This window comes from Melospiza melodia, chromosome 21 (genome assembly GCF_035770615.1).
Source record: "Melospiza melodia melodia isolate bMelMel2 chromosome 21, bMelMel2.pri, whole genome shotgun sequence".
Taxonomy (NCBI): domain Eukaryota; kingdom Metazoa; phylum Chordata; class Aves; order Passeriformes; family Passerellidae; genus Melospiza; species Melospiza melodia.
The window spans coordinates 8,598,422-8,618,717 of record NC_086214.1 but is presented as its reverse complement, the minus strand read 5'-3'; the positions used below and the strand labels follow the sequence as shown (position 1 = coordinate 8,618,717).

The window sequence follows — 20,296 nt, the reverse complement described above, 5'->3', positions numbered from 1 at the left end:
TTATTTTCTGACTTCAACATTTATAGTGTTCCAAGAGTGACAGTGGATTGGAGGGTGACAGTGCCACCTCTCCAATGACACCGGACAAACCAACAGCCCATCAACTTTCTCCTCCTCCATAAAGGAATGCAAAACAAGGAGTTATTTACAGAATGTGTGTGAGAAAGTTCACTACAAGAATTTCAACATCGGAAGGCTTAGAAAATCTTAAAAAAGCAGGGTGACAGTGCAGCTGCTTCACTGAGGAAATATCAGTGTTGCTGATGCAGTGGATGATGCTTGTCCTTCCTGCTGTAACTCATCACCTGTGCTCCTCCACGCTCCCGTGTCTGGCAGTGCAGAGCTGCTGGAGCTCTCATTCATCAGAGCTGTTAATGGAGCTCAGGTCACGAACACAGCACTCAGAACCTGCAGACAGATTTCACACATCCAGCTCTCTGTGGGAATCGTTGTGAGCAGCAATTCCAGCCAGCAGATGTTCACTCTCCAGAGCCTGCTTGATAAATGACACAATATCTGCCCGTGGGTGAGAATCCCTGGCCAGCCACCACACAACACCTGTGGGTAGCTGGATGGGAAAGACGCTGCTTGGGTTTGTTGCCTGGGTTATTCTTCAACAGTCTCTGCTTGTGAGAGTCTTATTTCAGCAAAGAACCCTCCTGGGAACACTCTGAATTAAGGACTTGGATCACAGCTTGGCATCTGTGGCCAGTTCCTCACTCAGCTGTGGAAAGCTGTTGGTTTGGAGGTTAAGAGCACGTCTGCCACATGGTGCAGCACATTTATAAATTGTACATTTTGAACTTGAAGTGCAGCAAGGCACAGGAGAGCACAACCCTCCCAGTAACTCTGTGTTCCCTGACACTGATGTAACCCTTGCTGTGCCTGCACAGCTCCAGGCTCAGCCCTGTGGGGAGAGCACAGACAGAGGCACAGAGCACAAACCTGTGGCTGCAGGCACCTCTGGGATCCTGAGAGCCCTTCCTGTCACAGACATCTTTTATGAAAAATCCTTTCCTTAGGGTTTTTCCTCCTGAGAAGCTGAGAGGCCTCAGGAACAAAATGTAAACATTGATTATCTGCTGCTGTGGAATGCAACAGGTGCATCTGGGATTGGTCTCATGTGGTTGTTTCTAATTAATGGCCAATCACAGTCAGCTGGCTTGGATTCTCTGTCCAAGACACAAGCTTTTGTTATAATTCTTCCTTTTCTATTCTTAGCTAGCTTTCTGATGAAATCCTTTTTTCTATTCTTTTAATATAGTTTTAATATAATATATATAATAAAATAATAAATCAAACCTTCTGAAACATGGAGTCAGATCCTCATCTCCTCCCTCATCCTCAGACCCCTGTGAACACCATCACACCCTTCCTGTCACACAAAATGAAGTGGAGGTTCAGCTTTCCCTGGGGGCAGAGCAGCAGACTGTCACAGAGCAAGCCATGACCTGGTGAGGTAAAAAAAGGCTCTGCAGAGGAGATTTGTTCTTGCCTTAACAGTTTGGCTGTTACCAGGCTCTAAAGCAAAACCCAACTTAAGTCAATCCTTAATTTAGTGTAGGTGCTAATGGGATTCCAAGTGGGTATGTTGTGTACTTGCTGCTGATGGAAAGCATCTGTGTTGCTTTCAGACTTGACTTTCAAAGTCAGCTCTGTTGCTCAAGTCTGAGATTTAAAGCATCAGAAACCTACACTACTGAAGAAAATAACTTGACATTGTTCCTATGAGGTGCTTCTTCCCCAAAATACCATGTCTGGGCTGTCAGAGGGCTGGACTGCAGGAAAGCTCTTCAGAAGGGTGTTCATGCTGGAAGGTGAGCAAATATATTCCAGGGCTTATTTCTAGAGGTGCTGCTTCCTCTAGTCAGATCATGAGCAGGACATCAGTGATTTGTAACCCTGAGCCAATTTTTAGTGGGCTCACACCTTTTCAACAGTCAGGCATCACACAAAAATCTGCCACCTCTTGACTTCTATCCCTCAGAGCTTTGTAGGCTGCTTGACTTAATTCACAAGGTACTAATCGTTTTTTTTCCCCTCTCTAAAAGATCACAAATGGAAAGCCATTTTTATTAAAAATGCTCCTGTTTCAACTCTGAAATGTCTGAAGCTAAAGGTCTAGCTAGAGATTTAATAGGTCATGTCCAGGTCAGCAGGTTAAAGCAGAGCCATGAGCAAAGTTAGTCTGGACTGGAGGATTTATTGAATGCAAGCAGAGGTTCCTTTAGAGGCATGTCAAACCTGGAGAGGCTTCTCAGCTCCTGCTGTCACATCAGATGTCATTGCCTGTCTCAGGACAATGCTCCCACTTGAGGAGCACTGGATTTTTTTGGAAAGTCGCTGTTGTTACCTGCTCAGCTTCTTGCAGGTGCTGCTGTGGATCTGCTTTTGTAGCCTGCCAGGGGGCACTGGATGCTCTTGATGTGGATCATGACCTTGGGAAGCTGTTACCACTTTTGATGGCCCACACCTTGTGGAGCCCAGTTTGGGGGAAGTGTGTGGTGGTGAAGAACAGAAGCTCATTTCGAGGAGCTCCCCACTCATGTCCCAGTGCTGTAGGTTCAGGAGAGCTTTTTTCCACCCTGTGTGCAAAAGTTATTTGTGACAGCTGATTCCTGCATTATTACAGCTGCATGCAAGGTGACTGTGATGTCATTCCTGAACTCAGTGATGCAGTTTGGGAGGATGGCTTCCATGTGGCTTGATTTTTCTTTACTGGGAAGAAATTGCACTTCAGAGCATCTTAATTGGGTAGCTCTCCAGAGATAGCCAAAGCAGCTTACTCAGTGTGTTTCTGCAGAGTTGAGAAGCAGGTCAGCAGATACCTTTTTATAGCATCCTTATAACTGCAGGGACAGGGCTGGCATATTAATTTGGAGTGTGCCTCCAGAACCGTGACTGGAGAGAGGGAGCTGCTTCCCAGCCCCTCTTGTAAGAAACTGCTGTTGTATGGCAACAACAATTAGCTACAAAAGCTAAGTAATCTCTGTTGTTCTAAGGCAAGGCAATTAATCATTAAATCAGACTTGGAAAAGATCTTGGGTCGTGCAGTGTAGTCCCTGCTATGCTTTGTTGTTTTCCTACAGTTCCTCTTATTGAGAGCATTGTCAAGGCTGATTTTAACTGTAAGTCCAAGCACTGGAGCTTCTTTTATCCTCAGAGGAATTTAGTGCTGCTTAATAATTCTCACTGTTGGTTTTCCCAGACATTTAGCCTAAATTTCCCCTCTCCTGGCTCATCTCCATGACTTATATCCAAGCACAGCATCTGGAATGGCTGCACTGCTGTCCCTCCCCCAGCTCTCCCCTCCCAGACTCTGAAGTGCATTTTTGGCTCCTCACCCAATGTGTTCCATCATATTTTGCAGTGGTGAATCACTGAAGTCCACCCACCAATCTGCTTTTACCCCTCTGGTTCAAACACTGAGCACTCCAACTCGTGAGCATGACGCCAGCAATCAGAGCATGGAACAAGTCCCTGTTACAGGGAACCAATCCCAGGTTTTTCCTCAGTTGCACCATCATTTGTGTGGTTTTAGTGGGCTTTAGACTAATCCCTTCTTAAGCTGGTTTGCACTGGGGGAATTAAGCATAAGCTGCTACCTTTAGTGATGGCTGAAAAGTAGAAACACCACAGATTGTCACATTTACCTTTCTGCAGTTCTTTGCACTTCTGGGACCTCACAATTGCCAGAAGAGTTTGTTTGGGAGCTTGATCTCCTTCCACTTGTCTCTGGCTTGCATGCATCTTCCATCAGCTGGCTGCTTTATTCCCCTTCCTTGTTTATCCACAGCTGGTTTTTACCAACATTTGTGGGTGTCCTTCTAAAATTACCCCTATAGGACAATAGATTTTCCCAGTAGGACATCAATAAATGTAATTATTAATGTCAATGAAGTTTGTCTTGCCATAAATCTTTGTAGCAGCAAATTTATTCCTTTGGCTCAGCATTTAGCATGGTCTGGTTTGTGTTTCAGGGTGACAAATTGGAGAACTCTCTCTGGGGGTTTTCAAACAAAGTGGGAGTTCAAATGGCTCCTGAAATTCCCCACAAAGCCTCAATTCTGGGTCTTTCTTACAAGGCAAAGGCAGGTGTCTGCTGAGCTGTGCTCCCATGACAGCCTCCAACTGTGTGGGCTGACGTGGGGAGAGCATGAGAGGCATGGAAATAAAGCCCAGAGGAGCCTTTTCCTGAGCTGTGCTGTGACACTGCCCCTCTCAGACCTTCCATTTGCTCCTGCTTGTCCCAGCCTTGGGAAAGCTGTTAGCAGAGATTAGTGGGGAACATGGCAAAGTGTGTGTGATAAAGGCAAAGCAGATAAGGGCAAACTCCCTGGCTGATGGAGTTTAATGACACTGAGAATTAAGTCTTTTGTCAAATTATGTTTTTTTTTTTTTTTACCTGATTGCTCTCTAGCAGGGCTTTCTTCTTCCAGGAATCAATACCCAGCACATACATATTCCCTATTTAGATTTTACTGAGGGAAAGGCAGGAATCTTGGGAGATGCTGCAAGGAAGATGCAGGCAATGGACTCCTTTGAGGCTTTCTAGAAAGTGTCTGGACTGAGACAGGAGTAATCAAGGAGGTGAAAAATAAGGAAATGAAGGTGAAAATAAAGAATACTGCACAGGTTTGGAGCTGAGGAATTACAAGAGTGGGTGATGAAGAAGCTGATGTGCAATGTGACAGACATGGTAGCAGGTGTGTGCAGCCAAAAGGTTGGGATGTACCTGAAAGAAATGAGGAGAGGGAGAGGCAGGAAAGAGCCAGGATGCTGCTGTGAGCCCCTGAGTGGAGCTGGCTCTGAAGCAGCACAATGAAAGGTTCACAGGAGAAGTTTGGGCAGCTTTCAGTGAAAATGGAGCAGGGGACTGGTCCGTCCTGAAACTGCCCAGGAGCTCAGTACATCCCATTCAGAGCTGGCCTCTGCTCAGAGAGAGCACTCCAGGGTGGTGACACTGTGTGTGATCCCTTTGCTTTTCCAGCTGAGAGAGACTCTTTAACCTCCCTGTTTTTTTCTGTGACAGGTGGCTGTGAAAAACAACATTGATGTCTTTTACTTCAGCTGCCTCATCCCTCTCAACGTGCTTTTCGTGGAGGATGGCAAAATGGGTGAGTGCTTTGGGGGTGGGTTCTGAGCCTCTTTCATCCAGGCTGTGCCCAGCTGGAGCTGCAGGTGCCTCCTGGCTCTGTTTCACCTGTGCCTTGACCTTCAAACCACTGCATCTCATCAGGTCTGGTCTGGTTGTCCCTGTTGTCCTGTCCCCGTTATCCCCCAGCTGCAGAACCCAAGTCCCCTGCTCTCATTCTCTCAGCCAGACATTCCTCTCATTCTCTCAGCCAGGTGGATCTGTTTTCTTTGAAGCTGATTTTTTTTTTCATTTGTTTGGGTTGGATTTGTTGTAGTTTTGGGGTTTTTTAATGCTTTGATTCACTTGAATGAGTCTAGGATTTTCGCCCGTACCATTTTCACTGGAATTTTTGTATTCCCAGTCACCTTTATTGTATTCATAGTCACCTTTATTGTATTCCCAGTCACCTTTATTGTATTCCCAGTCACCTTTATTGTATTCCTAGTCACCTTTATTGTATTCCCAGTCACCTTTATTGTATTCCCAGTCACCTTTATTGTATTCATAGTCACCTTTATTGTATTCCCAGTCACCTTTATTGTATTCCCAGTCACCTTTATTCCTCCCAAACTGCATCACTGGGTTCAGGAATGACATCAAATGTCACCTTGCAAGCAGCTGTAATCATGCAGGAATCAGCTGTCACAAATAACTTTTGCACACTTTATTTGTATTCCTAGTCACCATTTTCACTGGAATTTTTGTATTCCTAGTCACCTTTAGTATAAAGTTTTGTTTGAATTGGCTGGAAGTTGCTAGAAAAGCAGCTTTCACGAACATAATCCTAAATATGTGGATCTCCTTCCTTCTTGTCAAATCCTGCATATTCTTGGCTTGTAAACAGCTCATATGGCAAAAACTATTCCTCTTTTGGGGGAGGCCAAAATCCATCAAAGCTTTGCTGCTTTTACAAAGAGACTGAGGTAAATCCAGGAATAAATCTGTTCCCAGCAGGGCAAAAAGTTCCCAAAAGCCCTTTAGTGTGTCTGCTTTGGAATATTCTGTGGTGTGTTAATTAATGCTGGGGTCCTGTGAGGATCCCACAGTGCTGAGGGGATTTTTTTGTTTCTAGAGCGCCAGGTCTTCCTTGCAACATGGAAGGATATTCCAAATGAAAATGAGCTTCAGTTCCAGATTAAAGACTGTCACCTGAATGCTGGTGAGTGGCTTCATTCTGCCATGCCGGAGAGCACTTTTGATGTATTGCCATTAAAAATCACCTTATTAATATCACCTTAGTAAAATAAGCTGATGGCTGATGAAGATGTAAGTATTGCACTTTTGAATAGCACAGCCTGGCATCCTAGGGCTTGTTTCAGTCAAAAAACTTTTGCTGGGTCCCCATAAAAGCACATCTAAAAATCCCAAGTCTTTGATTTGACCAGTCTGTTTCTTCCTTTCATTCTGGACCTTGTATTCTTGTTTTCCCTTTTATACTTGGCTTCCCTGCAAAGCTGCTCTTTAAATGGAGCTGAATGTGGTGTTGGGGCTGTTCAGCAGCCCTGTCCTGCTGCTGTGAGTTGTGATCAAAGTGTTCCAGCCCTGCTGCATCACCCTGGGCCACTCACTTCACCTTTTGGCAGCTTCTTTCTTCTTTTCTGTCATGCAAGATTTAACCCCACAGACACTGCAGGGTGTTTGAGGAGGACAGGCCAGGTGGGAAGGGTGTGCTGGTGTTAGCTGAGATATTGATGCATTTTCATCATGTTTGGTCCTGTCCAGTTTGTTTGGCTGTAGAGTTTCCTCTGTGAGCATCTTGTACGTGTGACCTTACTACTGCTGAAGGATAAGGGAGTGTAAAAAGGGTGGAATGGGGCCAGCTCAGCAGCTCTGCTCCTGGTCTGGAGGTTCTGGACAGGAGCCAAGTGATTCTACCAAAAGCTGCTCTGTTTCACAGATGAAAGAAGTGTCCCTATTGATTACCAGCCCTGTAACCTTTTTATTCTCCCATGCCTGCTATTACACAATGAACACCCTCGTGCTTCAATAGCAGACAGAAACCATGGGTCTCTTTGTACTCATAATTATTACTATTTTGGAATACAAAAGCTGGAGCACGCAAGAGGAGGGGGAAAATAGCAGCTGTTGGACCTTATGACTTGATTTCACTGTGGGGTTTGAAATGAGAACAACCTCTGTGCCTCCCCCAGTCCTCCCTCTGCTCCTCACTGAGCTTGGCATTGCCTCTCCCCCTGCACTGCAGAGCTGCTGCTGCTGCCTTCTGCCCTGGCCATGCCCTGGCTGCATCCAGAACTCTTTATCTCCAATCAGAAACACTGATTAGAGATAAAGAGCCCTGGAAGCTGCTCATTTTGGTGTTGAGGTGCTGCCTGGAAGGGGATGTGGCTGGGAAGATTGGCAATCCTGCAGCCTGGCCTCCCCCTCCTCCCTCTGGAAGAAGATGTTATGAAATGTGGAGTGCCAGAATGCTCCCCATTGCAGAAGGGTTTGCCAGCTCAGGACCAGACTGCTCAGCCAGGCCTGGGATGCTCAGAAGGACAAATTTCCAGCTCTCAGGGAGAGCAGGGAACACCAGGCAGTTCCTGTCAGTGGGATCTGCAGCCTCTCCCAGGCAGGAACGTGGCTGCAGAGCCTCTCCAGAGCACAGCCCATCCCTTGGGGTGCTCAGGACCTGCCAGGACCTGCCAGCCTCTTTGGCAGAAAGTGAATCTCACCCCATAAACAGATCCCAAACCCTTCCACTGAGGCTTCTGTTTCTGCTGCCCTCACCTCCTCCCTCTTGCCACTCCTTGACCAGCTGGGTTTGAGCAAGGGGCAGACCAAGAGCTTGCAGGAGGGAAAACCAGTGAAATCTTGTGTGCTTGCCTGAGCCCCTTGTATTTTTTCTATATTTTCTATTTTTTTTACCAGTGCAGCCCTGACTCAGCCTGCTCACCTTGATTTGCTACAGGCAGTAACCTCCTCTAGCTCAGACCATCCTAAGAGCACCAAGCCTTGCTTGCACAAGGATCAGGCAAATCCAAAACCCACGGAGTGTGGAATTCCAGCATCCTCAGGGGTGCAGGCTTCTCTCAGCATGGCAAGTGAGACACTAGGGCAGAGGCAGAATAGGCTGGGTGAAATCTGGCAGGAGCTGAGCCCATCTTCTAGTTTACACCAGAGCAAGGGTGTGTGCCAGGCCATGTGCCTCAGTAGGGTGATAATTTTTCAAGATTCACAATTTTGATTGTTTAAATCCAGTGAAAATAGACTTAAAAGACTATCCATTCTTCAAAATAAAAAAGCAAGTTTGCATGTAAAATCTTTAGGAACTTGATCCTTGTGGAGGAAGGGCTGGTTCCTGTCCCAAAGGCTCTCCTGCAGGAGATGTGTAACCACAATAAAGCTCTCAGTTTGGGCTGTCACAGTGCTTGTGGTGTCTTTGCAGGTTTGCAATGCCCTCGTGGCAGAGCTGCACAAAACTCTGCAGATCCCAGCAGCTCCTCACCAGACCTGAGGAGAGGCTGGGTTTGTGCACAGGGAACAGCTCAGGAGCACTGCTGGCTCCTTGGAGTGAGCTGTTCTCCCTGCTGGGATCTGCTGGGCTCAGTCATTCATGCCCAGCCTGAGCCCACCCACCAGGTGGTGAGTGCTGAGACACCATTCATGCCTCAGCCTGGCTGCTCCCAGCCCCGTGACGTGAGTGCAGCTGGAGCTAAAAATACCCAGCTCCCAGAGCAGGGCCCTCATCACACAGCTCCACAGCCACTCAGAGCCCTGTGGAGCAGCTGGGCTGGCAGAGGCTGGGCAGGAGTGATCCCTGCACCCTCAGGGCCTGGCTCTCCTTCTCCCAGCTCTCCTTCTCTCTGCTTTCCTTCTCCCAGCTCTCCTTCTCCCAGCTCTCCTTCTCTCAGCTCTCCTTCTCCCAGCTCTCCTTCTTTCTGCTTTCCTTCTCTCAGCTTTCCTTCTCCCAGCTCTCCTTCTCTCAGCTCTCCTTCTCCCAGCTCTCCTTCTCTCTGCTTTCCTTCTCTCAGCTCTCCTTCTCCCAGCTCTCCTTCTCTCAGCTCTCCTTCTCCCAGCTCTCCTTCTCTCTGCTTTCCTTCTCCCAGCTCTCCTTCTCCCAGCTCTCCTTCTCTCAGCTCTCCTTCTCCCAGCTCTCCTTCTTTCTGCTTTCCTTCTCCCAGCTGTCCTTCTCCCAGCTCTCCTTCTCCCAGCTCTCCTTCTCTCAGCTCTCCTTCTCTCAGCTCTCCTTCTCTCAGCTTTTCTTCTCCCAGCTCTCCTTCTCTCAGCTCTCCTTCTCTCAGCTCTCCTTCTCCCAGCTCTCCTTCTCTCTGCTTTCCTTCTCTCTGCTCTCCTTCTCTCAGCTCTCCTTCTCCCAGCTCTCCTTCTCTCTGCTTTCCTTCTCCCAGCTCTCCTTCTCCCAGCTCTCCTTCTCTCAGCTCTCCTTCTCCCAGCTCTCCTTCTTTCTGCTTTCCTTCTCTCAGCTCTCCTTCTCTCAGCTCTCCTTCTTTCTGCTTTCCTTCTCCCAGCTCTCCTTCTCTCAGCTCTCCTTCTCTCAGCTCTCCTTCTCTCAGCTTTTCTTCTCCCAGCTCTCCTTCTCCCAGCTCTCCTTCTTTCTGCTTTCCTTCTCCCAGCTCTCCTTCTCCCAGCTTTCTTTCTCCCAGCTTTTCTATTCTCAGCTCTCTTTCTCCCAGCTTTTCTATTCTCAGCTCTCCTTCTCCCAGCTCTCCTCCCAGTTTTCCTACTCCCAGTTTTCCTACTCTCAGCTCTCCTTTTCCCATTCTCCCTTTCTCCCATCTCCCTTTCTCCCATCTCTTCTTCTCTCAGCTCTCCTTCTCCCAGTTCTTCTCCCATTCTCCTTCTCCCAGCTCTCCTCTTCCCATTCTCCCTTTCTCCCATCTCCCTTTGTCCCATCTCTCCTTCTCCCAGCTTTCCTATTCTCAGTTCTCCTTTTCCCAGCTCCCCTTCTCCAGTTCTTCTCCAGCTTTCCTTCTCTCCCATTCTCCTTCTCCCATTCCCCTCCTCCCAGCTGCAAACAGCCTTTCCTTTCATGAATTCTCACATCTGTGCTATGTGAGGAGCAGGGCTGAATTTCTGTGCAGCCATCCTGGAGGCCCTGCAGAGCAGTCAAGCAAGGGGTGCTGCTCTTCCTCAGTAGAGAAACTGAAATTTGAGTTTGTTTCTCTCTAAACACCCAGAACTTATTTCCTATTTAGATTTTACTGAGGGAATGGCAGGAGTCTTGGGAGATGCAGGCAATGGACCCATTTGAGGCTGTCTAGAAAGTGTCTGAACTGAGGCAGGACTAATCAAGGAGGTGAAAAATAAGGAAATAAAGGTGAAAATGAAGAATGCTGCTTAGTGAAACTGGGGAATTACAAGAGTGGGTGATGAAGATGCTGATGTGCAATGTGACAGAGATGACAGCAGGTGTGTGCAACCAAGAGGTTGGGATGTACCTGTAAGAAATGAGGAGAGGAAAGAGCCAGGGTGATGCTGTGAGCTCAGGAACTGCTCTGAAGTGAGTTAGGCTTGAAACAGGGATTTGCTGGGGGCTGGGATTTGATCTGTCAGAAAAGCAGTGTGTGAGTTCCTTGTACATCCAGAGCTGTCACAGTGCAACAGTCACCTTACAGCACCTCCTGTGCAAACTGCAGACTCCTCTCCAGGTTATTGCTTTTCCTCCTTCAAACAAAAAGGAGATAAACACAGACAGACAGCAGAGAGGCTTCTGTGGCAGTCTGTGCTCCCAGGCCTTTGTGGGTAAAAGATCCATCCTGTGCCCACAAGGCAAGCCAAATAGGATTGGTTGGAGCTTTGGTGGCTTGCAACAGGGATGGCAAAAAAAGCTCATCCCAAAGCACTGGGCAACCAGAAAGTCTTGGCTGCTGCAGGTGGCCCAGAGCGGGCAAGGGAAGCCAAGGATAAGGTGCCAGGCTGTGGGATGAGGAGCAGGTACCTGTCAGTGGGAATTGGGGTCTGATCTGTGAGCTGATCTGTGTCTCCACCATCATTGCTTCCAAAAAAGGCAAATCCTGGACCTTTGAAGCTATTCCCACCATTCCCCAGTGACTCAGGGAGAGAGATGAGTGCTTAGATCTGGATTTGGGGCTCAGGTTCCCAGTGGTGAGAGATGGACCTGGCCTGAGGCTGTTCCTGAGGGCTGTGGAGGAACAAGTCCCTCTGGAGCTTTGCCATGGGGCCAAGGTGTGCTTGGGATGCCCTGCACATCTTGAATTAATCTGTTCTGTGCATCAGCCTCTTAGGAAGAGGTTGGGAAAGTTCCCTTGAGAAAACCTCATTCAGAAATAACGAAAACACAAGGTCGTGGTTATAGCCCAGCATCCTCATCTCTTATTAATCCAGTGCTAAATTAATTGATTTGGGTTTTTTTTTTTTTAATGAAAATACATGAATCTAGTGCATGAAAATAGATTGCTTAACTGTTACAGCTCAAATATTCTGGGTGCTGTTGGTGCAGCTGAGGTTTCCCCTGTAACTGAGCATGCACTGAAGCTCAGTTTGCCTTGTTTACACTGGGTTTTTTTAAAATGCTAAGTTTGACTAAATTCTAAAGGATCCCTACATTAGGATATGCAAATCAGATGAGCTAAATGGTTTCCTTTTTCCTAAACACTGCTTACCCAAACCCACAGAGTGAAAGAGGATGAGCTGACTTGCACATGGAGATTTCCTCCCATTTAATGGTATTCCATCACTTGCTCTGCTGTTCAGCACAGGAATTTTGGTTTTGTTTATCACTGGTGCACAGTTTGGTACCTTTCTTGTTTGGAGTTTAACATGGCTTTATTGGTATGCAGTGGTCACTTTGTTTTTCTCCCCCAGATAATTTGCTAAGGCCAGAAAAAAAGTAAACTGGATTTTATTTTGATGAAAAAAACCTGGGGGGAAATCACACAAGCTTGCATGGTATTTTGGTTTTTTTCTGAATGTGCAAATCCTGTAGCTGATAGTTTAATAAATTACAGAACTGGTGCATATTACATGTCCTGGAAATGAATGTGGTGTCAGAACATTGTCCCAAGTGCCTCCCCACTGGATCAGCCTGTGCTTGGTATTTGAATGCAGTTCTTGGCTGGATGCTCAGAACCATTCAGGTGCTGCTAGAAATGGCACAGGGATGTTCTGGACTATCACAGCATCAAATAAAAGCATTAAATTGTACTTTCTGCTATGGAGTGCTTGCTGCAGATTGCCACAAAGGTCAGACAAGGTGTGTGGTCAGTGTTGGCTCTGAGTTGTGCCTGTCCTTGCTGCACGCCCCCTGCCAGGTGCTCATCTTGGCTCTCTGAGCTCAGATGTTCAGTTCTTAAGCTGGTGGGCAGAAGATTTGAGCTCATCCTTTGCTTTACCCAGGAGAAAAGTGCTGTTAAGAAAATATTGGGTCCCTTCAGTGCAAAGAAGGAGACCCTGTGAGCTGTTGAGTTGTTCCTCCCTGTGTTTCCACGTGCACTGCTTGGCTGAGGGACTGAGGTAAAAAAATTCTGTTCAGAAAGGAAAATACAAGGAAAACAAACCAAACAAACCAGCCCTGGAAGCTGGGCTGATGTCAGAGGCTTCCCTGGCCTTGGGGATGGCCAAACCTCCCTTCCCTTGTCCTTCCCTTGTGCTTCAGGAGGGTTCTGAGAACAAACCTTGAGACAAAAGAAAGTTGCTGTGCAAGGCCGGCTGTGCCTTGTGTGTTCTGCTTTGCAGAGTCCCCAGAGTCACCCAGCCCTGCTCCTGCCTGCCTGGCCTCCCTGCTCCCAGCAAGATCTGCCTGGGTTTCTTGGATTTTATTTATTTATTTTTTTTTTTAATAAAGGCTGTGCTGTCACATGGCATTAGCGGCCCTGCCTTCAGCCAGCCCCAGCCTGCCACTGTTGCTTAGCAACTCTGATGATCTCCAAAATCCAAATTGCTGGTACTCCAGAGCACAGGAGGGATGGGAGCTGCTACCTGGGGGGAGAAGGGCTCAGCTCTCCCCAAATCTGTGCTCAGAGAGGGGGCAGGAGGGTCAGGCCAGCCAAGCATCAGCTCCAGCTGCTCACCATTGCTCTGGCTGGGGCAGGGCATCTTTTGGTGGGGATTTTGTGCTCTTTGGAGGATAACTGAGGTCAAGGGAGCAGAAAATTGTAAAAACCTTCCTAGGGTTTGCTCTGCCTCACTTTCCCTCCCTGTATTCCCCTACAAGCACGTTCCTGCTCTGGAATCTGCCCCTCAGCAGAGGCTGGGGTGTTTCCATGGCAAGAGGAGCCATCACATGAAGATTTTGGTGTAAGAGCAGCTGCTCTGTGGCTGTGTCTCACCTGCTGAGCTCCCTAGGCACAGCTCCCCTGCTCTGCCATCACCCCTGTATGGGGTAGCAGCCAAAATTGCAGCTTCTTATTCCAATCCTGCATCCCTGCTCCCCAGGGAATGCCTTTGCTCTGACAGCACCTCCCAGCAGAGGGGAGGCTGCTGTGGCAGGTGTCAGGCTTGCTGGAGAAAGTCCTCACCAGTAGTTCCACCTTCCAGAGGGGTGAGGTTTAACCACAGCCTATCAAAATGAGTCCAAAAAATCCCATTTAATACCAGCAACCCTCTCAGACGAGGATGTCCTGTCTGAGCTTGTGCTTGTGTTGGACTCTGTGCCTTCCCAAAGGCCTGGAGGCTCCTGCTGATGGCTTGAGAGCATGAGAATATGGGAATTTGGGGTTCTTTGCTGGTGGGTGATGTCCTTGCAGCATGGATTAATCCCAGCCATGCTCCCTGTGAGCAGGGGACTGCTCTGCACTGCCCATTTCCCAAGTCTGGCTGAGTTTATTGTGGAGAGGAGGAGTATGGGTGGGAGGAGGAGACAGGCAATGAGGGGTTTTAAGCAAAAGATCTCATTAGTTACATATATCAGCCAGTTTCCATAGTAACTGGGGAAGAGAGGAAGCCTAAATCTGAGTGTGTCTGGGTGGCTGCATGCCTGAACCATCCTGGGCCTGCAGGGAGCTGCTCTGGGGAGCAAAGGGGGGCACAAAGTGTCCAGGCTGCCTGGGGAGAGGCGCTGGATCCCAGCGTCCGCATCAAGGGTGGATTTGCCTTTTTGTTGGTCCTCCCACCATTCCCTGGTGCATGAACAGGCTCTGCTGTCCTCTGTCCAGTCCCTCAGCACAGACTGGTGTCCACTGTGAGGTCTGGCACCCCATGGATGGATTAGAGCTGCTTGGTCACTTTTGTGCTGCTCCTCTGCTGCTGTGCTGCTCCTTAGATGGATCCCACGTTTCCAGTCTCTGGCCTTTCAGTGCTAGTTGGTTCTCTCCCTCATTTTATGTCATAAATAACCCAGCACAGATAAAGTGTTCCACCTGCCCCTGCAGGGAGTTAAATTTCTCCTCTTGAGCACCAGAAATGGGAATTTGCCAATGATGCTTATCAGGATCTTCCACCCAAAGTGTGACTGTGCCCCTTTACAGGCATCCACAGCCTGATGTTTGCTCTGTGCTGAGGAACCCCTTGGCATCCAGGGCTGCTCTGTATTCTGTGGATTTCCCTGTTCTGGTTTCCTCAAAAAGTCCCTTAGAAATAATGTGTGTGACAATGACACCCATCCAGGTGTGCAGCTGAAATCACACCTCATCTGCAAGGGCTGAGGTCAGGCTGTGTGTTAAAACCACACCACAGCCCTGTGATGTCTGGAGACAGTGCCTGGGGGGTGGTTTACCCTTTCAAGTAATTACTTTTTTAAAAAGGGAGAGGATTTTTGCTTGCCTTGTAGGACATTGATTTGGCCAGAAGTGTCTGTGTGTGAGCAGAGTAGGAGGGAGCTCTTGTGGCTGGGACACAAGCTCAGAACCCGAGCACGCCTCAGGCTGTGATCTTTGTTCTTTTCCACCTTCATCTTCTGACTCTTTGGCTGCCTGTAGGTGGATGGGGGTTGTGGAGAAAGCAGAGTTCTCTTCCTCTCTGAGCAGCCTTTAAAGTCTCACCTTGATCAAGTCCTGAGTGACCCAGGGCAGTGAGAGCCCTGTAAAATGGGCAAATACCGGGAGATCACAGCCTGGAGGGAATGAGGTGGGTCCACGGAGAGAACTGGAATGTTTTTCTCCTTGTGTCACGTGTGCTCCTGTCCCCGGGGAAGCAGCCAGCATTTCCCTGTGCCCTTGCATCCTGGGAATGCTCCCCAGGGCTCTCCTGTCTCTGCAGATGATGGATCTGAAGTAACAGATGCCTTTTCTCTCCTCCCTTCCCTCCATAGACACTGTCTCCAGCAAGCTGCAGAACAACAACGTCTACACCATTGCCAAGAGGAACGTGGAGGGGCAGGACATGCTCTACCAGTCCCTGAAGCTCACCAATGGCATCTGGATCCTGGCTGAGCTGCGCATCCAGCCCGGCAACCCCAACTACACGGTGAGAGCTGGCAGGGCAGGGCACAGCCTGGGCTCCTGCTGCTCACACACACCCTGGGCCTTCCTCCCTGCCCTTCCTCCCTGGGGTGTTCACTGGCTACCCAGGATGAAGGGGGAAAATGATCAATCTGACTACCATGTTTCTGGAAGGCTAATTTATTATTTTATGATATATGATATTATGGATTATATTATATATTATGTGATATTATATCGTATCATATTATTATAATTATATATTATATTGTATATAAGTATTATATTATTATAATTTTATCATTATTTTATTATTTATACTATATTATACTAAATTTATTATACTATATTTATTATAGTATTTCATTTACTGTAGTTTATTATTTTATTATTTATATATTTATATATATTTATATATTATATATAATATATATTATATATATTATATATATTTATATATATTTTATATACATAAATTTTATATAATATATATTTTTATATATTTTATATAATATATATATATTTATATATCTATAAATAGATATTTATATTTATATATATATTATTATTTTATCTGTTATACTATACTATGGTATATTATACTATACTACATTAGCTATACTATATTATACTAAAGAATAGAGAAAGTATACAGAAGGAGGATACATTACATTACATTGTATTACATTGTAGTATTATTTTGATTTTTATTATTATTTTATTATTTATACTTTATTATACTATATTTATTAGTGTATTTATTTAATAGTAGATTATATTTATTATTTATACTCTATTATAGTATTTATTATACTATAATTTATTATTTTTTTATTTATACTATATTATTCTATCTATATTATAGATAGAATAATCTATACTATACTATACTATATTAGCCGTACTATACTAAAGAATAGAGAAAGGATGCAGACAGAAGGTTACAAAGAATTATAATGAAAACTCATTACTCTCTCCAGAGTCTCAACACAGCCTGTGATTGGTCATTAAGTTAAAATAATTCACATGAAACCAATTGAACAATTACCAGTTGGTAAACAATCTCCAAACCACATTCCAAAGCAGCAAACACAGGAGAAGCAAACCAAATAATGATTGTTTTCATTTTTCTCTGAGGCTTCTCAGCTTCCCAGGAGAAGAAATCCTGGCAAAGGGATTTTTCCAGAAAATGTGACAATGGCACCTCCCTCCCTGCTGGCTCTGTGCTGAGGGAGATGCTGATAATTTGGCTGGGGGGGTGAGGATGCTTAACATGGGCAAAGTGAGGAGCACCAGAATTCCCCTGCTCTGTCACCAGTGAGCTGGGCCAGTGCCTGCTCAGCAATGGGCAGTGACTTGCCAAGGTTACCCAGAGATAAAGCCAAGAGATATTAGCAAGGAAGCAGTGCCAGGGAGCCCTTCCCCCTGGTACAGACAAGGGGAGATTTATGCCCCGCTGCGTTCCCGGCTGTCTGTGGCCCTGCGCTGGCACCAGCCCGGGGCTGGGGGGAAGGTGCTCTCTGTCCTGCTTCATGCACCCCTGTGACTCTTGTCTTTGACTTCTCTGCCCTTCTGAGGGACCTGTGTGTGTCTGGTATTAGAGGATTTATCTCCTGTTGGAAGCTGTGCCAGGAGTTCCAAGAGAAATGTGTGGTCTGGGGAGCTGCGGGGTGGATGTGAGCGTTGGAAGGTGATTTAGAGTGTTTGCACAAGGTTTGATGCTGCAAGCCTGGTCTCAGCCTGATCTTTGCTTTAGAGGGGAGTGACAGCCAAGTTTGTGTCCATCAGGACTGAGCAGCAGATCTTTAGAAGCCCTTGGGTTTAGTGCTGTGATTTGCAGCCACAAGCACAGGTCCCTTGTCTCAGTTTGGGACCGTGTCCCCTTTTCCTCCTGCCTGTGGGGCCGCCTACATTTGGTGAGAATGTGGGAGTTTGCTTTTGTTTTCCTCCTGCTTTCAGCAAGCTCTGAAAGGGCACTTTGAGGTTGGTGATGAAGAAAGCAGGACAGATACTCAGTGTGATTGTCAGCAGCCATGTCCAACCATTCCCTTGTGGCCATGGCAGGAGCTCCAGCACTAACCTCTCCTCTCCTTTCCACAGCTCTCCCTGAAATGCCGAGCTCCAGAAGTGTCCCAGTACATCTACCAGGCCTACGATGCCATCTTGAAAAACTAACAGGAGGTGGAGCCTGTGCCTCACCCTGCAGAAGGAGGAGGGGGGAAAAGGGGTCCCCAGAGCCTCCTTCACCGCCAGCGCAGGGAAGAGCACTCCTAACTGGAAGCAGCTGTATTCATGTGTAGGATTGCAGTCAAAGGCACTGATTAAACAAGGTAGCAATTAGTATCCACGTGCTGATGATGATAGGGAACAAACCCCTTTGGTATTTTTAGCGTCCATGGAGTTTGTAACCACTGCTTCAGACTACTCCCATGTGCCCCTCGCCCCTCACTCATCCGTTCTCGTGGGCTTCTCTCCCATTTTGTGCCAATGTTCAGTGTTTTCTAAATGGCTTTAGGTGTAGTTTGGATTTTGTAAAATAACTGCTCATTGGAAAAACGAAAAAACACCGAGCAAAAACCACACGTCTGCTGATTAAAACAAGGCAAAAGTGTCGAAAACATAACACTGCACTTTATTTTATATTTTTATACTTTTTTTTTTTTTGAGTTTTTCTATTGTAATTGGCTTAAAGGGAAGATGATTGCAAGGAAGTCTTGGGAGCCCTGCAGGGACATGGGGCTCTAGCAGGGTGAGCACAGCCTCGGGGAATTAGGAACAGAGCCATCAGTGGGGTCCTAGAAGGGGAAGGGAGCCCTAAGGAGGGGTTTTTATTACTCTTGTGCTGGCTTCTATGGTGTTTTCACTCCAGCCATCTCCCTGCCTCATCAGCTGGTGATTTGAGGCTGCTTTTGTGTGGGGAGGAGCTGCAGGCCTGGATGGGTAGCAGGGCAGGGGTGATGAAAGGAAGGAAATGAGCCTGTTCTTAGAGCAAAAGGCTCCAGGTGTGGTCTCTGCATCCTCACCCATGTGCAGCCCCTCTGCCTCCCGTTCTTTCTGTGCCTGCTGAGGCCAAGCTGCCTCCTCAGCCATCCCTGAGCTGTGCCCCCCTCTCCCAGTGCTGGCCCTGGCAGTCCCAGATGTGGCACTGCCACTTCCCCCGTGGGGCTGCAGCATCCCCCAGGCCCCCACGGAGAGGGGCTGCTGCTGGCAGTGCCCCAGGATGCCAGGGGAGTGCAGTGGCTCTCCCTGCTGCCCCCACAGCCCAGGCTGGGCATGGTGGGAGATGCTTTGGGCCTGGCAGTGTTTGCTCCCTGCCTGCCTGGGCCACTCAGCTTCCGCAGGGCTGGGTGGAGCAGGCCATGGAAGGGTTTCTCCTTTTGGCAGCTCCACTCTTTGTGCCCAGCACAGTGCCCGGAGCCAGCCAGGTCCCTGCTCTGAGTCCCAAGCAGCCCCATGCCCTGGCCCCTGTTTTCCAAGCTGTCCCTTAGAGCCAGGATTGTTTCCCTTCCATTCCACAGCTGTGGGTTCACCCCATTGCAACCACTCAGTGCTGCAGCACCAGCAGTGAAAGCAAAGCTTCTTGCATGTCCCTGCTCCATCCATAGCTTGTCCTGCTTAATCCAACCCCAATCCAGACCAGCCTCTCCCTCCCCAGCATGCTTGGACATCTCCACCCCAGCTAACAAAGCTCTTGCGTGTAGCAACCCCCCCCGTTGTCCTTTTAGACGCCACTTTCAGAGTCAGTAAATGTTCCACGGTGGGAGATCGTTCATCAGGGCTTTGGCACTGGCTGCAGCCAAGAACCCGGTGCTGGGAAAAGGTCACAGTGTCCTGGGAGAGGCTCCGGCCTCAGAGGACCCTGAGGAAGGTGTGTGCCTGTGTAGGAACCCCTGGGCTCTGGCTGGGGGGAGGAAAGTGGGGCAGAGCTGGAGCAGCCCAGCCCTTGAGCCTTGCCCAGCGTGCTGGGAGGGGATTTGCTCCGAGCCCCGCGGGTGTGGTATAAAAATCATTAACAGAGCAATGGAGGAGTCCTGATGCTGTGTGGGGCAGGGAGGAGAGCACAGCTTGGACGTGGGGAGGGGTTGCTGAGCACCCCCTTCTCTTGCCGAATTCCTTCCCAGCTTTTGGGGTGGGTGTGCCAGCCCGGGGCGGGGCCGGTGCCGTTCCCTCCGCCCCTGCTCGTTCGAGTGTTCCCGTTCGTGTTGCTCTTCAGCCTTTCCCTGCCCTCCGTGCCAATAAAGTCATTTCCACGAGGCTCTGGCTGCGTGTGGCTCTGTGGGAATGGGGAGAGGAGCCATTCCCGTGGTGCTGGCTCTGCCCAGGGGAGCTGCAGGACTGAAAGCTGCATTTGATAGAAAGGAGGCTTTGCTCACCAGGCTTCTTTTTCCACCAGGCACCTCTACAGCACAGACCCCCTAAATGTGGGGCTTGCAGGAGGAGGAGGCAGCGAGTTCCCTTGGTGCTCCAACAGCTGCTTCTCCTCATCTCAGAGGGCAGCAGGGACAGATTCAGATGAAAAGCAGAAGATGGATGTACCCATTTAGCCCTTCTGGGGCTCCAGGGCGGCTGTGTGTGGTGTGACCTGTTTTCCCTGTGGTGAAGTGATAAAATCCTGGGAGTCAGTGAGGTGTTTGGATTGCTTTGCACTGGTGCTGTTTTTCAGAGGGCTTTGCCATCTCTTCATCTCAAGCAAGATGGGTTGGGCTGCAAAAGCTCTGTGCCAGGCCAGAGCCAAGCTCAGTGCCTGAAGTGGCCAGAAATCCAGCAGAACACACAGCAGCTTTGGGGGATGTTGCTCTGGAGCAGGGCAGCCTTTTCCCTCACCCTGCCCAGCCTTGGCTGAGCAGCCCCTGGATTTTTG

The 20,296-nt window shown here is 48.2% G+C and overlaps 1 protein-coding gene across 4 annotated transcripts in view; it reads left to right on the top strand.

Annotated features, from left to right (window-relative positions):
- AP2B1 (adaptor related protein complex 2 subunit beta 1) overlaps window positions 1-19,689 on the top strand; it is an 82,276-nt gene extending 62,587 nt beyond the window's left edge. For all 4 annotated transcript variants that reach the window (XM_063174101.1, XM_063174098.1, XM_063174099.1 and 1 more), the window contains 4 exons: window positions 5,033-5,117; window positions 6,210-6,296; window positions 15,306-15,460; window positions 17,536-19,689. In XM_063174101.1, the coding sequence (XP_063030171.1) occupies window positions 5,033-5,117; window positions 6,210-6,296; window positions 15,306-15,460; window positions 17,536-17,610 (402 nt within the window). In that variant the 3' untranslated portion in view covers window positions 17,611-19,689. The remainder of the gene's footprint in view (window positions 1-5,032; window positions 5,118-6,209; window positions 6,297-15,305; window positions 15,461-17,535) is intronic.
- The last annotated feature ends 607 nt before the right edge of the window (window positions 19,690-20,296 follow it).